Source organism: Choloepus didactylus, chromosome 4 (genome assembly GCF_015220235.1).
Source record: "Choloepus didactylus isolate mChoDid1 chromosome 4, mChoDid1.pri, whole genome shotgun sequence".
Lineage (NCBI taxonomy): Eukaryota > Metazoa > Chordata > Mammalia > Pilosa > Megalonychidae > Choloepus > Choloepus didactylus.
Window position 1 is genome coordinate 120,183,666 of NC_051310.1, and position 19,342 is coordinate 120,203,007.

A 19,342-nucleotide genomic window follows, 5' to 3' on the forward strand; every position below is an offset into this window, starting at 1 on the left:
CTGAGAATTTAATGAATTATATCAGTACATACCTAGCCAATGCCTAGTACATAGTAATTGCTCAGTAGATATTAGGCTGCTTCCTTTTTAGTTCATACTACAGACTAGGTAAGTTTCCTTCCTAAACCATAGCTATGAATATGGCAATTCCTTTCTCAAAACTACAGTTTCATTCCCCATTATATTTATATATTTCTTATAGTTATCGATTTTTAATTTATTGTCCGTCTTCCAGCTTCTAAAATTGTAAGGTTGGTGAGGGCAGGGACCATGTATTCATAGCTGTATCCCAGAGTCTAATAATGCTGACTATGATAGGCAATTAAATTTCAATTAAATCTGTTGCTTGACTGTGTGAATGATTACTAAAAGAATTTAGATGATACTATTTTCCTTCAATTTTATTATTGATATAATTCACATACAATAAAATTCACCCTTTAAAATGTACAATTCAGTGGTTTTTAATATATTCACAAAGTTGTGCAACCATCACCACTATCCAATTCCATAATATTTTTGTCACCCCAATAAGAAAGCTGGTACCCATTAGCGGTCACTCCCACCCTTCCCCACCCCCAGCCACTGGCAACTACCTACATTTTGTCTCTAGGATTTGCCTATCTTTAATATTTTATGTAAATGGAATCATACAATATGTGGCCTTTTTTTGTCTGGCTTCTTTCACTTAGATGATGTCTTTGAGGTTCATCCATGTTGTGGCATGTATCAGTACTTCATTCTTTTTAATGGTTGAATAATATTCCATTGTATGGATTCACCACATCTTGTTTATCCATTCTAGACAAGATCATCTGTAACATCCTTTCTAACTACAATCTTCTATTCAAGTGAAGGGTCAATAGAAGTTCATAAAGTAAATCATAATAAATCCTTATGCCTGATGGTTTTTCAATGCCCTGGAGTTTTCAGTTGCTATCTCCCACAAATCCCAAGGGGACACCTCCCTTGTGAACCACCAAGTTTTCTTCCTGAGTCCCCAAAACAATAAAATCAGATTCCCTACTTTTATTTCAGGATTCTGCTTCTCCTCCGCAACCCCCCCTCCCCCGCAATCTTCTCCATGCCCAAATGATTTATTGAAACACACCATTCTGGAATAATATACTTTTGTAGTTCTCACTGTACTTCTGATTGTTCTCAATAGATATGTGTTGAGTGAGGTCACTGGTACTTTCTTCCCACCCATCTCTCCATCACCCCACTCCACCCACTGCACGTGCAGCTTCTCGGCCATTAAAAAGTTAAAAAAAAAAAAAAAAAAAAAGCCTTCCTTTGTTTCCCAAGGAAATTCAGGTAAAAGGACCGGTGGGGGAAATGATATTTTTGACTTTCCTCACAATCCCAGACGTTGGAAAGAAAAAGGATTTCCTTTGGGCTGTTGCCACGACTCTGATCTTTTATGCTGATAAAATGTTTCCTTCTTCTTAAAAAAAAATGTTCTGGGAAAGTCATGCCACTTCAGTTTGGAAGCGAAACCTTCTCTAACTTTCGGGTTGAGGGGAAAAAAAGAAAAGAAAAAGAGGACGAGAAAGGCTTTCCTCTCTTTCACGGAGGGTTTTCTTTCTAACAATTCAGGTCTTAAAACCAGGAGCGAGCTGGGTCAACAGCGCTCTTCGGAGTCTGACTGGGGAGGAGACTACAGGATCCAGAGGTCTTTGGAAACTTCAACAGCTCCAAGCTTGTTGGCTACTACAGTTTCCCGGAGGAGTGACGCTGTGAAAACAAACCCTGATTGGTCAGGTCTGAGCTGAGTTCTCCATTTATGGACAGATTGCCCGGCCCGAGCTGAGGCTCAGCCAGAGGAGTACGGAGTAAGTGGCCAAAGAAAGAGGAGCGAGGCAGGAGAGCTCGGCAGACGCGCGGAGCGCAGTCGACTCACCTAGGCGGACGGCGAGCGCCGCGCGGAGTGGACCTCTGCTCCCTGCAGCATGCGCCCAGCCTGCTGAGTCGCCCCCCTCTCGCCTCACCTAGCGCCGCCGATCCCGCCTGGATGGAGTCCCGCCTGGGTTCCCATTGGCTCCTGTGAGTGCTTGGGTGTCGGGAGACTGTTTTTGGCGAGAGGAACCAACTTTTGAAGTTCGCCCGAGACTGCGTTCCGGCCCCAGCTCCCCGGCACCGGGACCGGGCAGAGGCGTGACCGCCCGCGAGTCACCATGGTGAGTTGGCTGCGCCGCGTCCCAGGACGCCTGACTCCTGGATGGGGCAGGAAGCCCCGGCTCGGGGCACCCACCTTGGGCGTGCTGCCGAGGCCAGGGGTGGAGAAGGTGGACGCGGGAGTCTGCACGTCGCGAGCTCAAATTAATTTCCTGCCGCTTTTCCTAAACCCAGTCTGGGGGAGAGGGGGTAAGGGGCAAAGGAAAACTTTCCAGTCGCTTTCAGCGTCGCCGAACTTTTTTGGCTGGGTTGCCATGGCTGCCAGCTGTCGGCAGCCAAAGTGTGGGCACATCTGTTTTCCAGGGGCACGGGCCTCGGAGGGGATCCCTTTCTTCCTGCTGGTAAAGTGGGGGCAGCCGCCTGTGTCCACTCTGGTCCTGGCCCGCCAGGGCGAGGTTTGTCAGGACTTTGCGCCGGATCCCGGCTCGCTGCGCCCCTCCCTCCCTGCAGGCAGGCACCACCGCAGGCTGAATCCCTCTCCTCCCCTCCGCTGTTTGGCGGCCCGGCCAGCGCCCGCAGCTGTCCCGGCTGGCATCCGCGAGCTGGCGAGGGGCGGTGCGGGCGGCGCAAAGGCCGGAAGGAGCGCCAGGTAGGGCGAGCACCTGGCGGTGGGAGGCTGCTGAGAGCGAAAGTGACCCGGGTGCGGGGTGGGGCCACGCTGGCCTGGACCTTTAAGGGGCGCCGGCGGATAGGGTCTTCGCGCAGAAAGGGTCGAGTAAACACCTCCCGTGGGAGGGTCCAGTGCAAGATGACTGGGACTTTTCGGGTGTAGTGTGAACGGTTCGGACCCGAGGTAGTCCTCATGAGTTTTAAATTGTTGGTTCTTTCTCTTTGGGCACTTTGGAGATATATTCAAATAGCTGACTCTCTGACTCTTTTCCAACTTTTTCTCTATTCCAACTCTCCCCCTCCCAGACTCCTCCCCCCCCCCCCCCCAGACTGCTCGCAACAATACCAACCGCAAAAAACCTTAGGCACATCCCTGGGGCTTTTGTGTGGTGTATTTTCCTTTTCCAAGCACAAGCGAGGACTCTATTCTGGAAGACGTTGGTGGCAGACCATCAGAAGAAGTTATACTACAAAGCTTCCTTGTTTCCACATCTGCTTGTCTTCTAATAATTCTGCCTAGGGGGTAACTGGTCCTCTTCTGGTTTGTAGTTTTTTAATAACTATGAAAGTGGAGCTAAGTCAAAATAATAATCAGCACAGCACTAATTTAAAAATCGATATCTTGTATGACCAGCTTGAGGGACATGTAGCAAAGGCCCATCAAACCTACATACAAGACTCAGAAGCAGCCCTTGACTGGGAGCTGTTTTTTTAAGAAGAATGGTTAAAAACAAACAAACAAACAAACCAAGCAAACAAAAACCCTTTAGAACATTCTTGGCCAAAGCTGCTTCTTTTTACATGGTCCAAAATTATGTGGCACTTTTTCTATAAATAAATTTCCTTTTCCAGTATTAGGGTTTAAGAAGTCAGTCTACTCACAGTATTTTTGGAATCCCCACAGAGAACCATTTACATAGAGAGTGTGTTTGGGTGGAGCTACCTAATTGGGCATGTGGCCACTTGAACTTAAGCAATGTGATAGTCCTAATACTTTAGAATTGCTGTAATTATTTTCCATGGTTCAGTGTTTCTTTAAAAAAATCAACGTGCTTCTGAGAAGAGCTTAAAGAATCTTACTGAATTTAAATATGCAAGTGATACCTTGGAGGAAATGAGCATTCCTTTAATTAAACTCATTTTTCATGCTGGGCAGATTAAAAAGTAGTCTAGGATACTTTTTTTTTGGAGATCTTGGAAACTAGATGTTCAATTCAGCCCCTCTGCTGTTGTAGTAAGTAGATGGTTGGTCCCATGGGTGCAAGCGAGGCATGTTCTAAGAAGGTGCGTTGTTTTCAGAGTTCTGTAGCTTGTCCATGGGAGGACGGGGTGTGACTTAACTTTTGATGGGTTCCCTGCCACCGCCATAGATGGGCATTTTGTGACCGCCGGAAGACTATCTGTGCATCAGATACGGTTGCTGAGGCCGCGATTCCCTGCCTGAAAAGTTGAAACAGCTGCCTGTCCTGAAATAGGAGATGTGCCATCACTAGATCTACTGGATCTAGAGTTATTTGGCAAGAATTAATCATTTGTTTCCTGTCCTGAAAAACTAGCTCTATTCATTAGATATAATGTGAAGTTGACTTAGAACAGAGCATCAGCATCTTAAATAATCAAAACCCTTGGTTGTAATAGTTACCGTTTGTATAAGACCCCTCCAAGCCAGATCAGTCTTCATTTTGTGTTCCACACCTGTCTGGGCCTGCTCAGCTGCACACAACGGAGGAGAAGGAGCATTGCCTTGGGGTGGGGATGGGGGGATTACGATAGAGAAGATAGTTCATCAATCAGCCCTTGGCTGGGCGGGCAGGGAGAGCACCTGCACTGTGTGGATTTTTGTGTGTGTATGCATGTGTGTGTGTGTGTGTGTGTGTGTGTGTGTGTGTGCGAGGTGTCTTAGGAAGTTTGATGGCACATTAGGAAGGCGTTCCACCTGTACCCAAGGCCCTCCCCAGACTCAGTCAGTTGTGACTCATAGGGAAGACTGCCATGTTCTGAGTCATGAGCACAATGTATAGTTTGTAGTTCACTTTATCTATTCCTCCTGAAATCTCATGTTGGAACACTTTTCTCCGTCTTGGGGAAAACCAAGTATACTATCAGGCGGTAGGGATTTGAATCTTTTTCCTTAGGGGAGTTAGAGAACTGAAGAAATCTCTGCTTGTCTCTTTAATTTAGTGTACTTTGTTTAGAATGGCACAACAATCTCCTTTTACTCTAATTAATAGTAATACGCATTGAAGGTTTCCTTCACAGAATCTGGCTTTATCATCATCCACAAAGGAAGTTCTGCTTTTGTGACTGTGACCAATTTGGACTGTCCAGTGACCTGGAATCCATGTCTGTAGCTCTGCTGTGTAGCTGGACCCAGAAATGGTGATTCATTGGGTTTCTGTGAATTAAATATACTGGAATATTTGAGTTACTCTGAATTGGCTGTCACCTCAGAAAATGTGCAAGATATGTTCCCTTTTCCTCGCTTGCATACTTCTTGTTAGTAAATTGCAGATATTCCACATAAAAAGTTACAGGAATAGACTTAAGGCCTTGAGAATCTGATGGAGTGCTGACTACAATGTAGGTAAGTTCCTTTGGATGAAGGTGTGTAGTTAGAGGGTCTGGAATTCATTTCCAGTATGTTTCCTGGGAAGGTAACTTAATTTTCACTCCTTAGCTTATCAGATGGCTAGTACTTTCCTGGCCCAAACAAGATAATAATTAAAAAATAAAGGAAAGGAATGGGTTGCAGTACAGAAAAGTTCATGGAGGAGGAAGGGTTAGGGAAAGATTTGGATCCTGGACATTATCTAGGGACCAGTGTGGTGGGTCATACTAGTGGGGAATATTTGGCCAGCTCAGGGCAAGGAGAGAAGCACAGTGAGTGGGGCAGCAGATGGACGAACAGAGAAGTGTAGGAAGCAGACAGCTGCAATAGGTGAAAGCCACCCCCTCTGTACTTTTGCGGGGGACTAGTGTCAGTGGTTGCAAACTCTGTGTCTCTGTAGGCCTGGTAGACACAATTTGATGCAGGGAGGCTGCCTGTAGGGAGAGAACATAGAACATATGCTCCATCTAGAGAGGCAGCCACTGCTCAGCCCTAGACCACTGGCAGTGTAGGCTCAGTGTTTGATTTTTTAGGGAAGTTGGAAATCTAGATTTTTTTTTTTGCTAAAGTGTTTGACCATCACTGAGAGGCCAAACAAAGACACGTGTACGTTCATTCTTTGCAGCTGCTCTGTTGTAAATCTCAAAGTGGTGTACTTCTATGAAACAAAGTGCTTCCTCTCATTAACTTCCCACCAGGAATGTCTAACCTTTAGCCTCATACCCAGGAATGGCATTAGATTTTTTATTGGGACATCCCCATCTTCCCACTGGGTTTCCCTTGTGAGAGAGAGTTGCTTGGTATTTTCTGCCCATGGAGAAAGCTACTAAAACAGGGAAAATCTGCATGTAGCTACTACTCTTTGGAGCTATCAAAACACCAATATAGATGGTTCAATGAGGCTGCAACTTGAACTCCTCCAGCATGAAAATCTCTATTCCTCCAAAATTGCATGATGAACTTTTGTTACTCTTTCCTCAGTTGAATCTCACAAATTTAGGTCTATTTCAGGAGTTATACTTTGGACTAGACAGTAGCAGCGAGCATTTTGGTAAATATGACTTGGGATACGACTTTGAATGTCTCCTTTACTTAGTGCTGCTCTGTCATGTGTTCATGTGAGAGTAAATGAAAGAGAACACGCATTTGCATTTCCAGATGAGGCTAGGAGTAAGCCTATTACTGGATAAGAGTTTCTGAAAGCTCTTTTTATCTGCTTCAAGAAGCAGAAACATTTTGAAAGCTCTATACAAATACAAGTTATTATGAGCTTCATGGTAGAATATATAGAAATTATGTTCAGTCATGATTTTCTAAGTTTGAGTCATTTGGGGTTTTTGTTTTTTGATTTTTTTTTTTTTTTTTTTGCAAAGGTGCAGCAACCTGTGATTATATAAACGTGATTAAAATGAGATTCTCAGTGAGGAGGTTTTAATCTCTATATATTTTTTACCTTGCTAGGACTTGGTATTTACAGAACAAATAATGGGTTAAAGTTTAAATTCCAAAAGTATTAAAATCAAATATCTCAGCTTTATAAGCATATTCCATAATAATGATAAACAATTCCAACTTCCGAATTTTTAATTTAGCAGAGGTGAAATATTTTGGGGCCATCCTAGCATATCTTTTTAAACATGTCTTTATGACAGCCACACCTGAGAGAAGTGGAACTATAAGAACTGGAGGAGCCGTCACTGAAATAATGGCACTGGCCTTTGACAAGTGGACTAAGAATTTGGTTTTCTTACCTGTAAAATGGCAACAAAAACCATTGTTGGTGCGAGAATGAAATGAAGATCTGCCCTCCCTTGTGTGCCTCATGGTGGGAACAATATCACTGCCATTGTTTGAAGCACTTTTGAGTGATCATTTATGAGCTTCGTAAGAAAACCTATCTTTTAAGTTCCTTTAGGACTAAAGTGTTATTGCCCGGCCTGATCACCCATTTTACACACCAGGCTTTGCACCAAGTGCCTCTCAGCTGTTTCCAGACGTCATATTCTGCCTTAAGGGAGGAGGACTTAGCCCCACTGAAGATGTCATGCAGAGGGAGCTCTGGAAGCCAAAAGGAAGTTCAGTTCTCCTGGAATAACTGCTCTGAAGGGGGACACACTCCATTGGGTGTTTTGAGTTCTGGTGTGTTTGTTAAAAGTTGATTCACAATATTTTATAATCATATGCTACATTGTAGAAAATAAAACAATGGAGCCCAAAAGAGCTTAAGAATCCTATCCCACGTCCTTTTGCTTGATTTCACAGAGAGGTCTAGAAGGGTTAAATGACTTCAAAAATCTCATAGCTAGCTTTTGGCAGAGGTAGTACCTGATTCAGGCTTTCTGATCCCCATCTGATAAGGCTCTTCCCCGCAAACCTTGATGGTGCATTAGAGCCTGATTCCTTTGAAACTTGATTTGACCAGGTAGTTTTCTTTCTGGAACCCTTCAAGAGAACCTGGTGGGAGATGGAAGGTTGTTATTTAGTTTTGATTCATACTCAATCAACTTTAAAAGATTTTAAGAAATAAATTTAGAAGAATTTACCTGTAATGCCACTGTCCTAACAGTAATTATTTTCATGTCTTTGGGTTTCCTTTCAGTCTATCCAAATACACATTGTTTTTCTGTAGTTGTAATTATGGGACAAATATGCAATCTGTGCTCTGTACTTTTCCACTTATTTTAAAAACCCTTCTCCATCTCAAGCTTATGTATGATATTTTGGTGGCTGCATAATAATCCCAAGTAACCTGATTACCAACCCGAGTCATGACTGTACAGAAACCTCTCCCCCAGAGCTGTGCACAGGTGGAGTGTCCCTCCCGGCACCTCCTGGAACTGCTGGGGTCAGTAATGGGCTGCTCGGCCTTCTGTAGCTCCTGAGACATGGAGTCTCCTGTCTTTGGAGTGGAGTCCAGAGCAGGATGGACAGGCTTGGGGTATACCCTCCACATTCTCAAGTACTGGCCCAAATGTGCATAGCTCTGGTGCTCTGGCAGTGACACTCAAATCCACGGACTAGTGGGAACTTGGGCTTGTGGCTCCAGTTTGGCAGATAGGAGAGGTCCTACCAGAGAACTGGGATGGTTCAAGATGGAGAGCTTTGACCCCAAAGTTGGAGAAGACACGGCAGTTGCAAAAGAGGTTAGCATACATACTTGGTATGTAGGGATTTTTACCAAGTGTGGTGCCAGAAGCTGGGAAATCAAAGATGAATTAGGCACTGCCTCAGTTATGAGAAGCTTGCAGTCTAATGGAGAAGTGATAATAAAAAGCTTTCATATATGTTACTTCATTTCATTCTTGTACCAACCATGGCCTTTGTTGTGTTTTACTGGTAAGAACCAAAGAATAGAGAGGGAAAGGGCATTGTTCAGGGCCACACAACTAAGCATGCAATGAATCACGTCTGCTAACCTTATGCTCTTTCAAAAGCAACTAGAAAAAAATTATTTCTAAATTTGAAAACTCTGAACCCAAGTATCTGTATAACATTTTGTCATTTCACATACCACAGAGGGAAGTCAAGACCAATGAAAAAATCATTTATTTTGACAATTTTACTCAATAATACAGAGGTAGGATAATTTAGACATAAGAATATTGTCTATTATGAGTAGTAAGGGTTTGTGTTTTAATTTCCTTGTTTTGGGACTTTGCAGTAGGGACTAGATGATGTCACACTGGGGGAAGTATAAAAGTAGAAGTTGTACTCTGATTTCAATTAGGTTAAAATAATAGAAAATGATGTTGATGATAATAGTAATTATAATAAATGAGACAAATAACCACAAAAGATTTAGCTCTTTATTGTTATATACATGATAGAAAACAAACAAAAAATAAGATATCACATCATTAGTCTCAGTAATTTCATGGGTGTGACCAGCGTTTGATGTTGACAGAAATTTAGGTAACATAGAATTTGTAACAGAATGTTTTGGACAATATCATTGTTTGATTCTAAAAAATTTTCAAGGAAAAATAAATAGGGTTGTTCTTACTGTCCCAGGTAAAGGCAGACCTTTGTTACAGGAAATTTTGCATTCAAATGTAGAAGCATCTATTGATCTATGTTAAGAGGATAAATACAAGGCTCTTCCAAGGCTCGGGAAGGCTTTAATGCAGAAATGTGTCTGCAAGAGAATGACAACACCCCCATCCCCACCAGCTTGTAGAACCGTGATTCCTACTATTTGGGGGTGTCCTGAAGCTCTCAGAATGCTTTGGAAACTATTGACCTGTTCCCCAACAGTGTTTTTAACAGCAAAAAACAGGAACAATCTAAACATCCATTTATAGAGAAATGTATGAGTATATTGTGGCTTATTAATAATATGGTATCAAAAGGGAAAGATCTCACAAAGAAAGTGTTTGATGAAGAAGAAAGTTGTAGAATGATAAAGAAAATACGAAACCATTTAAGAAAAAAATTAAAAAACATGAAATAAGACTTGTTTTGAGCTATATACATTTATATATGTATACAAGTATATATGTACATATATATATTTATGTTTAAAATATAAACTCATGGATATACACCAAAATCAAGCTTCAGAAGAGGAAAGGAGGGAGGGGCAAGGACTGGGGTCAGTAGACTAACTTCGACACTTGGTAATGCTTTTTATATGCTTTATATATAAAAGGAGGTGTAAAGCAAACATGATAAAATAGTATTTTTAATTCTAGGTGGTACATGTATGGATATTTCTTATGTTATTCTCTGTAGCTTTAACATCTTTTTCCAATTAAGAAGAAGAAATATATAAACACACATAATTCTTCATATAATTTCAGGAGGTTCACAGAACCCTGACACCCATACAATATCTTCCAAGAGTTACAGCCAACACTGCCTTGAGATGAAGAGAGTATGATCAATTTTGGATCCATACCAGTTTATTTTAATGACAGTTGACATCCAGGCTAATCAGTGGAGAGTCCCATTGTGTGTTCTGAAAGTACCGTCTGGGATATGTCCCAGGATGTTCAATACATCTTAATATCTCTTAGTCGTCTTTTCTTGCTCTACTGTTTGTTAGCTTTCAGTGTCACAAATCACGTCAAGCTTGGTGGCTTAAACAATAAACATTTATTATTTCTTATGATTCTGTGGATCTGCTGGGCTTGATCTGGGGGTGGATGATCTAGGGTGGCCTCAGACACGGGTTTGGAAAGTGGCTCAATTTCAGCGGGGGCAAGGGAGATGACTTGGCTGTGTATCTCTGGTTACAGCAGGCTAGTCCTGGCTTGTTACCATAGAAGTAGTCACAGGGCTTCAGAGACCGGGTAGAGAACAATCAAGAGCAGCAAGCCCCAGTGCACAAGGCTTTTTTAGGCCTCTATTTGCATCATGCTTGCTTTTGTGCCATTGGCCAAAGCAAGTCACGTGACAAAGGCTAGAGGAGTGTGGGAGAGGCTTGCAAAGAGCTGCCCAGCCTTCACCTCTTCTCTTTCAGCTTTCTTTTATATGGTGAATAAACTGAGGTAGGAATAGATTCAGTTGGTAGCTCTGGTTTTTCTTGATGTATTCTTGGAACTCCATGTGTGAGAGAAGTCAGCCTTGCTCCTAATGCGTCCACTCTTGTTTCCCCAAGCCATGAGGATTTGGAACCGCAGTTCTTTTGCATTGATGGAGACCCTGTGTGATTCTAAAATTGCTATTCCGATGAGGGAAAATTAAAAGCTGAAACTAACAAGAAGAAGAAAAATTATTGAAGAGCGTTAACGATTAATGTTAAAGGGTGCTTTGTGAAAATAACAGACATTTACATAAGTCCACACTTAGCTGTGTACCATACAGACCCACTGGGCTGGCTGGCCTGTGGGGACATGAGGGTGGGGCTCTCACCTTCCCAGGCTGTATGACACTGCTTTCCACATCGTTCTCTTTTTCAGTCAGCACTGAGCTGTGTAAAGAGAGTCCTCACACACACTAAAATAATTTTTTTCCTTGGTAGAAAGTTATACACTTTTGGACTGTAAAATGGTTCCCAAAGAACCCTGTGTCAATTCCATATTCTGTGAACCACAGCTTGTGGTATATGTGTGCTCCTCAACAAGATGTGAATTGAGTAGGAATAACTAAGCTTTGTGCAGAGCTTTCAAAATTCCCTTAGCCTACGGATCTTTCAATTCAACTTTTTTTCTCCACTGTAGAGAGAAAACCCATCACCCAACTTCAGCAATTGGAGACTCATGGCCAATGTTGTTTTCTCTGTTCTTATCTATGCTTGGTTTATTTTAAAGCAAATCCTGGATATCATATAATTTCACCCATAAATATCTTGGTATACATTGACTTGTAAATAAAGCAAAACTAGCTCTTGTACTCTAACTACTTTTTTTTAGAGAAGTTGTGGGTTTACAGAACAATCATGCATAAAATGCATGATTCGGGTACACTACTCCACCATCAGCACTTGCATTGGTGTGGAACATTTGTTACAACTGATGATAGCACTTTTTTTGTAATTCTACTGTTTTTTTTTTTAACAGTAGTTATATTTGTTTCATTTGATGGAAGATTATTAAAGTAGTACTAACTATTGTCCTTAGGTTACATCGGGGTATTTTCCCCCCATGTTCCCAACCTATTATTATTATTTTTTTTGATGCATGTCTTTATTTTATTACTCATCCACCTATACACCGGATGAAGTGGGTGTCAGTCCCAAGGTTTTTACAATCACACAGTCACAAGATAAATGCTATATGGCTATACAAATCATTATCAAAGATCAAGGCTACTGGATTACAGTTCAACATTTTCAGGTATTTCCTTGTTGCTACTCTAATATGCCAGAAACTAAAAAGAAATATCTTTGTAATGAGTGAGTAGTCATAATCATTTGTTAAATCCTAACTACTCCATTTGTAACTCCTCCCTCTCAACTAACTACCTTTTGAGCTGAAAGAAGGGATGTGTCTTAGAGAACCAGAACAAGTAGTTTCCCTTTGACTTTTGAACAGTAGGGGCTTTGTTTTACAGAATTATGTGGACATCTCTGATGACTGAGGTGGCTCCTAAAACTTGGCACCCGTAGTCTTGGTGTACAAGGTGGGGCAGTATGGGTGGGAGGGGTGGGGAGTCCCCTCCACCCCACAGTCTACTGTACTCTACTCTGGCACTGCTTTTCCGTGTGAATAGCAGGGTGAGTTTGTGGTTAGCAGCCTCTTTATTCCTTCTCATATATACCTGTCTTGTTTCTTTCAATTATCAGATGCCTTTAAGCATAGACTGTCAAGATGAAAGATACGTCCTGTAGGATATATGAAATTGTATGTGAAATGTATGTCTGTGTCCATATGTGCACACACTACCCCCTACCTGGAGGTCCCCAGCATCCCCAAATGACCCTCCAAGATCCAGAGAAGTTAGGTGGCCTAACAAAGGTCACCTGGCTGAGTTGGCCCTAGAATACAAGTCTTGACTCACAGCCCAGGGATCCTGGTCCTAACCCTGAACATGCCAAAATCAAACATGCTAAAGCATTAGAGAGAGGGGAGATTCAGATTGATACGTTAAAATATTTTTTTTTGTAAGATCCTCAGAGACACTAAACCAATATGTTAATGTGAGGCCATGATAGTTATTATTTACTCACAACTAACTTGATTTTTTAGAATAGTAATAAAGTATAAAAATAGGTTTTTCTGTCCAAAGAGAAATATGTCCAATACAGACTTTAAGTATAAATCAAAGACATAAGACTTTGACTTTTTTTAAATAATTAAAAGCCTATTATTTCCCTGGAGAGGATTCATTGATATTAATCATAAAATTAGTATTTACTAATCGAGGGAACATAATACGAAGGAAATTGCTGTTACTACAATTTTTTGAACTCTGGTTCTTATTCTCTAGAACTAGGACTTGGAGTAGAAAAAATTCGGGGAACTGGGATAGCCTCTTCTTTCCAGCTCTTTTTTTCACCCCTCCACCCCCCAAACCCTAATTACATTCTTCAACTAAGGTTCCATTCTTTCCCGACAAGCCTCTTGCCATCCTCCAATTTAAGCCTTCTTCTGAATGTGGGATTGTGAGGAGGAGGGCTGGAGAAGGCAGGAGGCATAGTTTGCACTTGCTCAGCAGTGGGGAAACTTATTTAAGGCTGTCAAAAGAAGGGGAGCTCTCTCTTCCCCCCACCTCAGGCCCTCTTCTCCCTCCAGCCCTGCTTAGCACCGCTCCAGGCCCTTGTGGAACACTGATGTGTTATGCAGTTGTCTGCTCTACAAAGACAAAGAGGCACTGTTCTCTTTGTTTGGGGCTGTGAATCAATCTTCGTTTTTGTGTGTGTGTGTGTGTGTGTGTTTTACAGCAGTTCCGTTAAATGTCATTTGGTAAAGGTGTATTTTATATACTCTAAGTTGTCGTGAATTACAAGATTCCACCACTTGCCCCGTCCTATAGATTCTACTTCTGCAGCATGGTGCCTCAACTTGCCTTTTTCCTTTGTCATGCACCTTATTTGTCCAGCCAAATGCAACCACTTGCTGTTCCCTTACAGGCTTGGATGTTCTCCACCTTCAGCTCCTGTCTGGCTGGAATCAGTTCGCTCCTCTTCCACATCCCAACGGTTGAATTCCCCTTTCAGGCCAGCCCTCAGTGCTACCTTCAGGGGTCCTCTCTCCCTCTTCAAAATCCCATGGCACTTATCTGCAAAGATCTTGTGATTGCTTATGCACATTTTATCTCTCCTTCTAATCAAATTCTTTGTGAGTCAGAGTCTTTTCTTGTTTTTCACAAAACGCCACTCTGTTTTGTGAGTTGCCACAGGAGTTAGATAAATCTCTTTTAAGACTTAATGAAAAAAAGTGCTTGCATTTCCTTCTGCTGTGTGTGAGTATACATTCATTAAAACTGCCCCTAGGTTGTTATGTTGGGACAAAGTAGTGCATGAAGGCTGACATAGTGAAGCACTCTTAAAATCCACTCCAGTAAACTGCTGTCGGTTTCTCAGCTAATGGAATGAAATGGGGAGGAGGGAATCTAAAAGTGCCCTGTGATGCAGATGTCACCGGAGCCTTTGATTCAGTGGAAATAATGTAGTTGTCTGATGTAGGTGTCACTCGTCACTTCATTTGGCTTACCCTTTGGGGAGATGGAATGGTGAGGACAGGGAGAAGAGGAATAAAGATATTTAAAAGGGCACCTGAAGGCCAAGTCGCTCACTCTTGGGAGGTGGTAGAATGCAAGTCTGCCCATCACTGTGCCGTGCCTTTCCTTCACTCATCAGGCAGGTGTAATATTGAAATCAAGGCAACAGTGCCCTCCCAGCTGTTTGGGAATTTGTGAAAAGAGATAGTTCTCCCAGAAAACCGAATCTGTTATGTATGTTGCCAGTGATTTTCACAATTAAGAAATAGGCGAAGACAGTAGGTAGAAGAAGGAACCGAAAAGAATTGAAATGGGATCTTGCAGTAGTTAACAGTGTGCTTTTTATTGCATTTGGTTTTGGAGGGCAGGTTGAATCCAGATGTTTGAAATTCACAGGTAATCCAAATACTGTTAATTTCAAACTGTCCTCATGGAATCTTTGTACTGGAACTCACCGGGTAACAAAATGGGTGGTTTTGAACTTTTTGAAATTTTTTGAGTATGTTTTTCGTGCTCAGCTGAAGGTGGACAGGGTGAGATGGTCTAAGCTCTCTAGTGTGCAGAGGAAATGGCCTCGTGGGTGACGGGTACGAGGGAAGAGGAGTCTAGGTAACCTAGGGGGTCTGAAGGATACGTGTAATGATCACCAGTTAGAACATTTTGAGTGAGGAGTTTGGAGAAGCTTGTGGCAGAGGGAATGGAGAAGTTGAGGCAGGCAAGGGGTTCTTCCCGCAATGGAAAACCTTGGGAAGTTTTTGAGAGGTATTAATTCATTAAATATTTGTTTATTCTATCTTACGAGGCTGTAACACCTTAAGGGGACGGACACTATGTCATGCTCTTTTTTTTTGTATTTCCAACACCTAGCACAAGGTCTGGCAAGCAAAAATCAGCGACTTTGCTTGCCACTTTGATCTTTGAACTTTGATCTTTGCAGCAACTTTGAACCACTTAGATCTAAGAGCCTGGAAGGCCGAACATTGTCCAAGTCAACAGGTCACAGCAGCACAGCTTCCAGTGAATGAGTGATGTGAGTCGGTGGGTGTAAAGTAGACAATTAACTAAATTAACTAATCTGGAAAAAAAAATTTTTTTTTCAAAAGATAAAAATAGCCCTCTCATTGAGCCCTCTACCACGGGATTTGCCCTTGGGAAGACTTGCTGCAAAGGAGAGGCTAGGCCTCCCTATAATTGTGCCTAAGAGCCTCCTCCCGAGTGCCTCTTTGTTGCTCAGATGTGGCCCTCTCTCTCTGGCTAAGCCAACTTGAAAGGTGAAATCACTGCCTTCCCCCCTACGTGGGATCAGACACCCAGGGGAGTGAATCTCCCTGGCAACGTGGAATATGACTCCCGGGGAGGAATGTAGACCCGGCATCGTGGGATGGAGAACATTTTCTTGACCAAAAGGGGGATGTGAAAGGAAATGAAATAAGCTTGAGTGGCAGAGAGATTCCAAAAGGAGCCGGGAGGTCACTCTGGTGGGCACTCTTATGCACAATGTAGACAACCCTTTTTCGGTTCTAATGAATTGGGGTAGCTGGTGGTGGATACCTGAAACTATCAAAGTACAACCCAGAACCCATGAATCTTGAAGACAATTGTATAAAAATGTGGCTTATGAGGGGGGACACAGTGGGATTGGGGGGGGGCATAGGGATCATACTCCCATTTGTCTAGTTTGTGGATGGATGAGTGGAAAGTTGGGGGAAGGAAACAAACAAACAAACAGACAGACAATGGCGCCCAGTGTTCTTTTTTACTTTAGTTGCTCCTTCTCACTTTAATTATTATTCTGGTTATTTTTGTGTGTGTGGTAATGAGGGTGTCAGGGATTGATTTTGGTAATGAATGTACAACTATGTAATGGTACTGTGAACAATCAAATGTACGATTTGTTTTGTATGATTGCGTGGTATGTGAATATATCTCAATAAAATGAATAATAATAAAAAATACAAATAAAAAAAATAAACAAACTAGCCCTTAATGTCGCTAAGGTCTAGTTATATCACATACAACATCTTTAAGCTCTAGCATAATAACACGTTTATTTGGAAAAAAAAAGAAACTAGCCCTCTCAGATAAAACCACTGGGGCTTCTTTTTGGGTTTTCTTTTAATAGAACAGGATATCAGCCCAGCTCCGCTGAAGGCAGTGGGAAGTTGGGTGGGTTGGAATGGCTGCACCGCCTGCCTCTTTTGTTCCTTTGATTTTAATCCCGCTTCATTTGAGATCTGAAGAGGTTAAGTAATTGCCAGAGGCCGCACAGCCAGTCCCTTCTTGTCCAGGCAAAATGGAAACAAAATTCACCAGGGCCTCTTTCTCTCAAAAGTTCTCAAACTCCAGATGGAGCCGTTCCAAAATCAGGTGCCCTCCTGGTGAGGAGGCAGCAGCCCGTTCCAGCTCGTTCTGCCAACCAAGGCCACGCGTGACTGTGACCCCTCCTTGGGGCTCTTCTTCGCTGTCAGGAAGGAGTGGTCAGGCTGTTGGGGTTGATATAAAAGATCACTACCAGATTTAACTGATAGCATAAGAAGGTTTTCCTTGTTCAGCAAGGTGGACCTTCAGAGTGTACGATTTCCTGACAAAGTTGGTATTTGTTCCAGTTTAAAGGGGAAAATTGACTGCCTTTGTTTTTCCTAACCACCCACCTGCCCAAGTGGAATCTGGTTTTGCTGGCCTCCGAAGGCCAGATCATCTCAGAGGAGACATGCTAATAGCTTAATTGTTTTGTTTATTTTGCTCTTCACAAATTACGGGAGCTTCATTTGCATTAAGAGGAACTTTTTCCAAAGCGTCTTGGCATTTTCTTTGGTTTTGAGTGGCTCTTAATGTTTGCTCAGGTTTTTTTTTTTTTGTTGTTGTTGTTGAAAGATTGGTCAGCCCTTAGTGATAGGTGTGGCTTTCTCTAAATAGTGGTTATTCTGGGGATGGGATGAGCAAAGGAGAGAATTTGTTCAAAAATTACATATACTCTATCTAAACACACAAAGCTGCAGCTTATTTTGGAGCATGATATTTATGATGACATTTATGTTCACTTGGCTCACATATTTTAGTTTTTGGGGTTAAATGATTAATGTGCAGAAGGGGAGATGTTGATATTTAGCTGTGTAAAAACAATGCATTTTACAAAGTTGTGGTTTGATTTTCAAAATGTAGAAAATGTAGAGAAGATTTGTTTCTTTACCTATGATAGAGAATTCCAAGTAAAAGACTATTCTGTTTTGTGTAGTAAATGCATTTTTATATGTTCAGTGTAAATGAGACATTTTTAGATCAAATAATGTTGAAATGCAGTAGGACAGTTATTCTCAATGCAGTATGGAATCTGACTTTTGTGGGAGGAAATGTGAAGGTTGAAGAAGCTTAATACATTGATGTTGACTAAACCTAGGTGTATCTGTATGGGCTTTCTTAAAAAAGAAAGTTTTCCTTTCCCTGCAAACTGGAGCATGGGAATTTCAGAGCTGGGAAGTCATGTAATAGATCTTATTGTAGTAAGTCACTAAGACAAGTACAGGATAATACTATTTTTGGAAGTGTTTGTAATTATGAGGGGTTACATGATGATAAATAGTTTACAGTGTCCTCTCTAGTACCTAGGGGTGTTTTGTGCTTTGCATTGTGTCATTCCTGCTTGAAGACTTGGAACATTTTTGGGGAGAGGAAAGATTTGCTTCCATGAATTTAACCATTTTCCACACCATTGAAGAGAAGAGAATCTGTTGTTGGAACTAATAATTACTGAGGACCCACTCTGACTGTTTTATCTAGCTTGCATTTGTACCTCCTTTGAAGTAGTTATTATTATTATTTTCGCTAGTTTACAGAGGGGGGAACAATAAATGAGTTATGTAAGCTGTTCAAGGTCACCCATCTGAGAAGTGGCAGAGGAGGGATTTAAATTCTGGGTCACCTGGATTGAGGTCTGCTTTGGAGAGGAGCTGTCTGTTCCTAGACACATACATTTTCAAGTTGTGGGTCCATGGACCAGCGGTGTGGGCATCACCTGGAATGTTGTTAGAAATGTAGAACTTTAGGTCCCATCCCGGGTTCAGAATCTGCATTTGAACAAGATCAGTTAAATCCCTGGGTGATTGGAAAGCGGCAGTGCACAGGAACACTGTGATTCAAACAGTGGCTCCAGAGGAGGCTTGGTGGTTGCATCCCAAGACTATCTTCTGAAGACAGGAATATAACCAGCCTATCAGTCCTAATTATCCTGCTCAAGCAAAAATTATAGGGCAATGCTTAGAAGCAGGATGAGGGAAAATTTTCTCATAGAGGATTCTGGAGTCATGCTGTGCTTAAGTGGGTGCCTGGAATAGGTGATTGTCTACCCTGCATGTCTTCACCATGGCTGCTGTCAATGCCGAACTTACTGACCCCTCTAAGCTACAAAATTGTTCTTGATACAACACTGGGTTTCTGTCAGATAATATCACCTCATCATGAGCTAATCTATCAAATCTTCTCCTCAAAAAGCTGACAGCAGATTTTGTCAGGCTAGAGAGGGAAGGAAGAGATCCAGACTGAAGGTCATCAATACTGTAAAAATAGAGAAGGGCATTGAAAAGAGCCCAGGCTACCAGAACACTCCATCCTGGGGCTGGAGAAAGTGCCCTTCACTTTTTCTTCGTCACTGGCTTTCCTTTGAGAATTCCCTAATTATGTCACTGGCCCCACCCTTCCCCCAGGCATCCACACCTCTCATTCTTCTCCCTGCCAGACTCCTTTTTCTTCCCCAACCCTGTGTGTATGTCTTCACAATGCTCTCCCTTTTCACAGCTGTCGCCCCAGTTTGAATCTGCTTTGTCATAAACTGGGATCATCACAAGAGTT

The 19,342-nt window shown here is 42.2% G+C and overlaps 1 protein-coding gene across 1 annotated transcript in view; it reads left to right on the forward strand.

The window, feature by feature from the left end:
- Positions 1-1,790: 1,790 nt before the first annotated feature.
- MYO1E (myosin IE) overlaps positions 1,791-19,342 on the forward strand; it is a 209,927-nt gene continuing 192,375 nt past the window's right edge. The window contains exon 1 of the mRNA XM_037833824.1: positions 1,791-2,180. Coding sequence (XP_037689752.1) covers positions 2,178-2,180 — 3 coding nt within the window. The 5' untranslated portion in view covers positions 1,791-2,177. The remainder of the gene's footprint in view (positions 2,181-19,342) is intronic.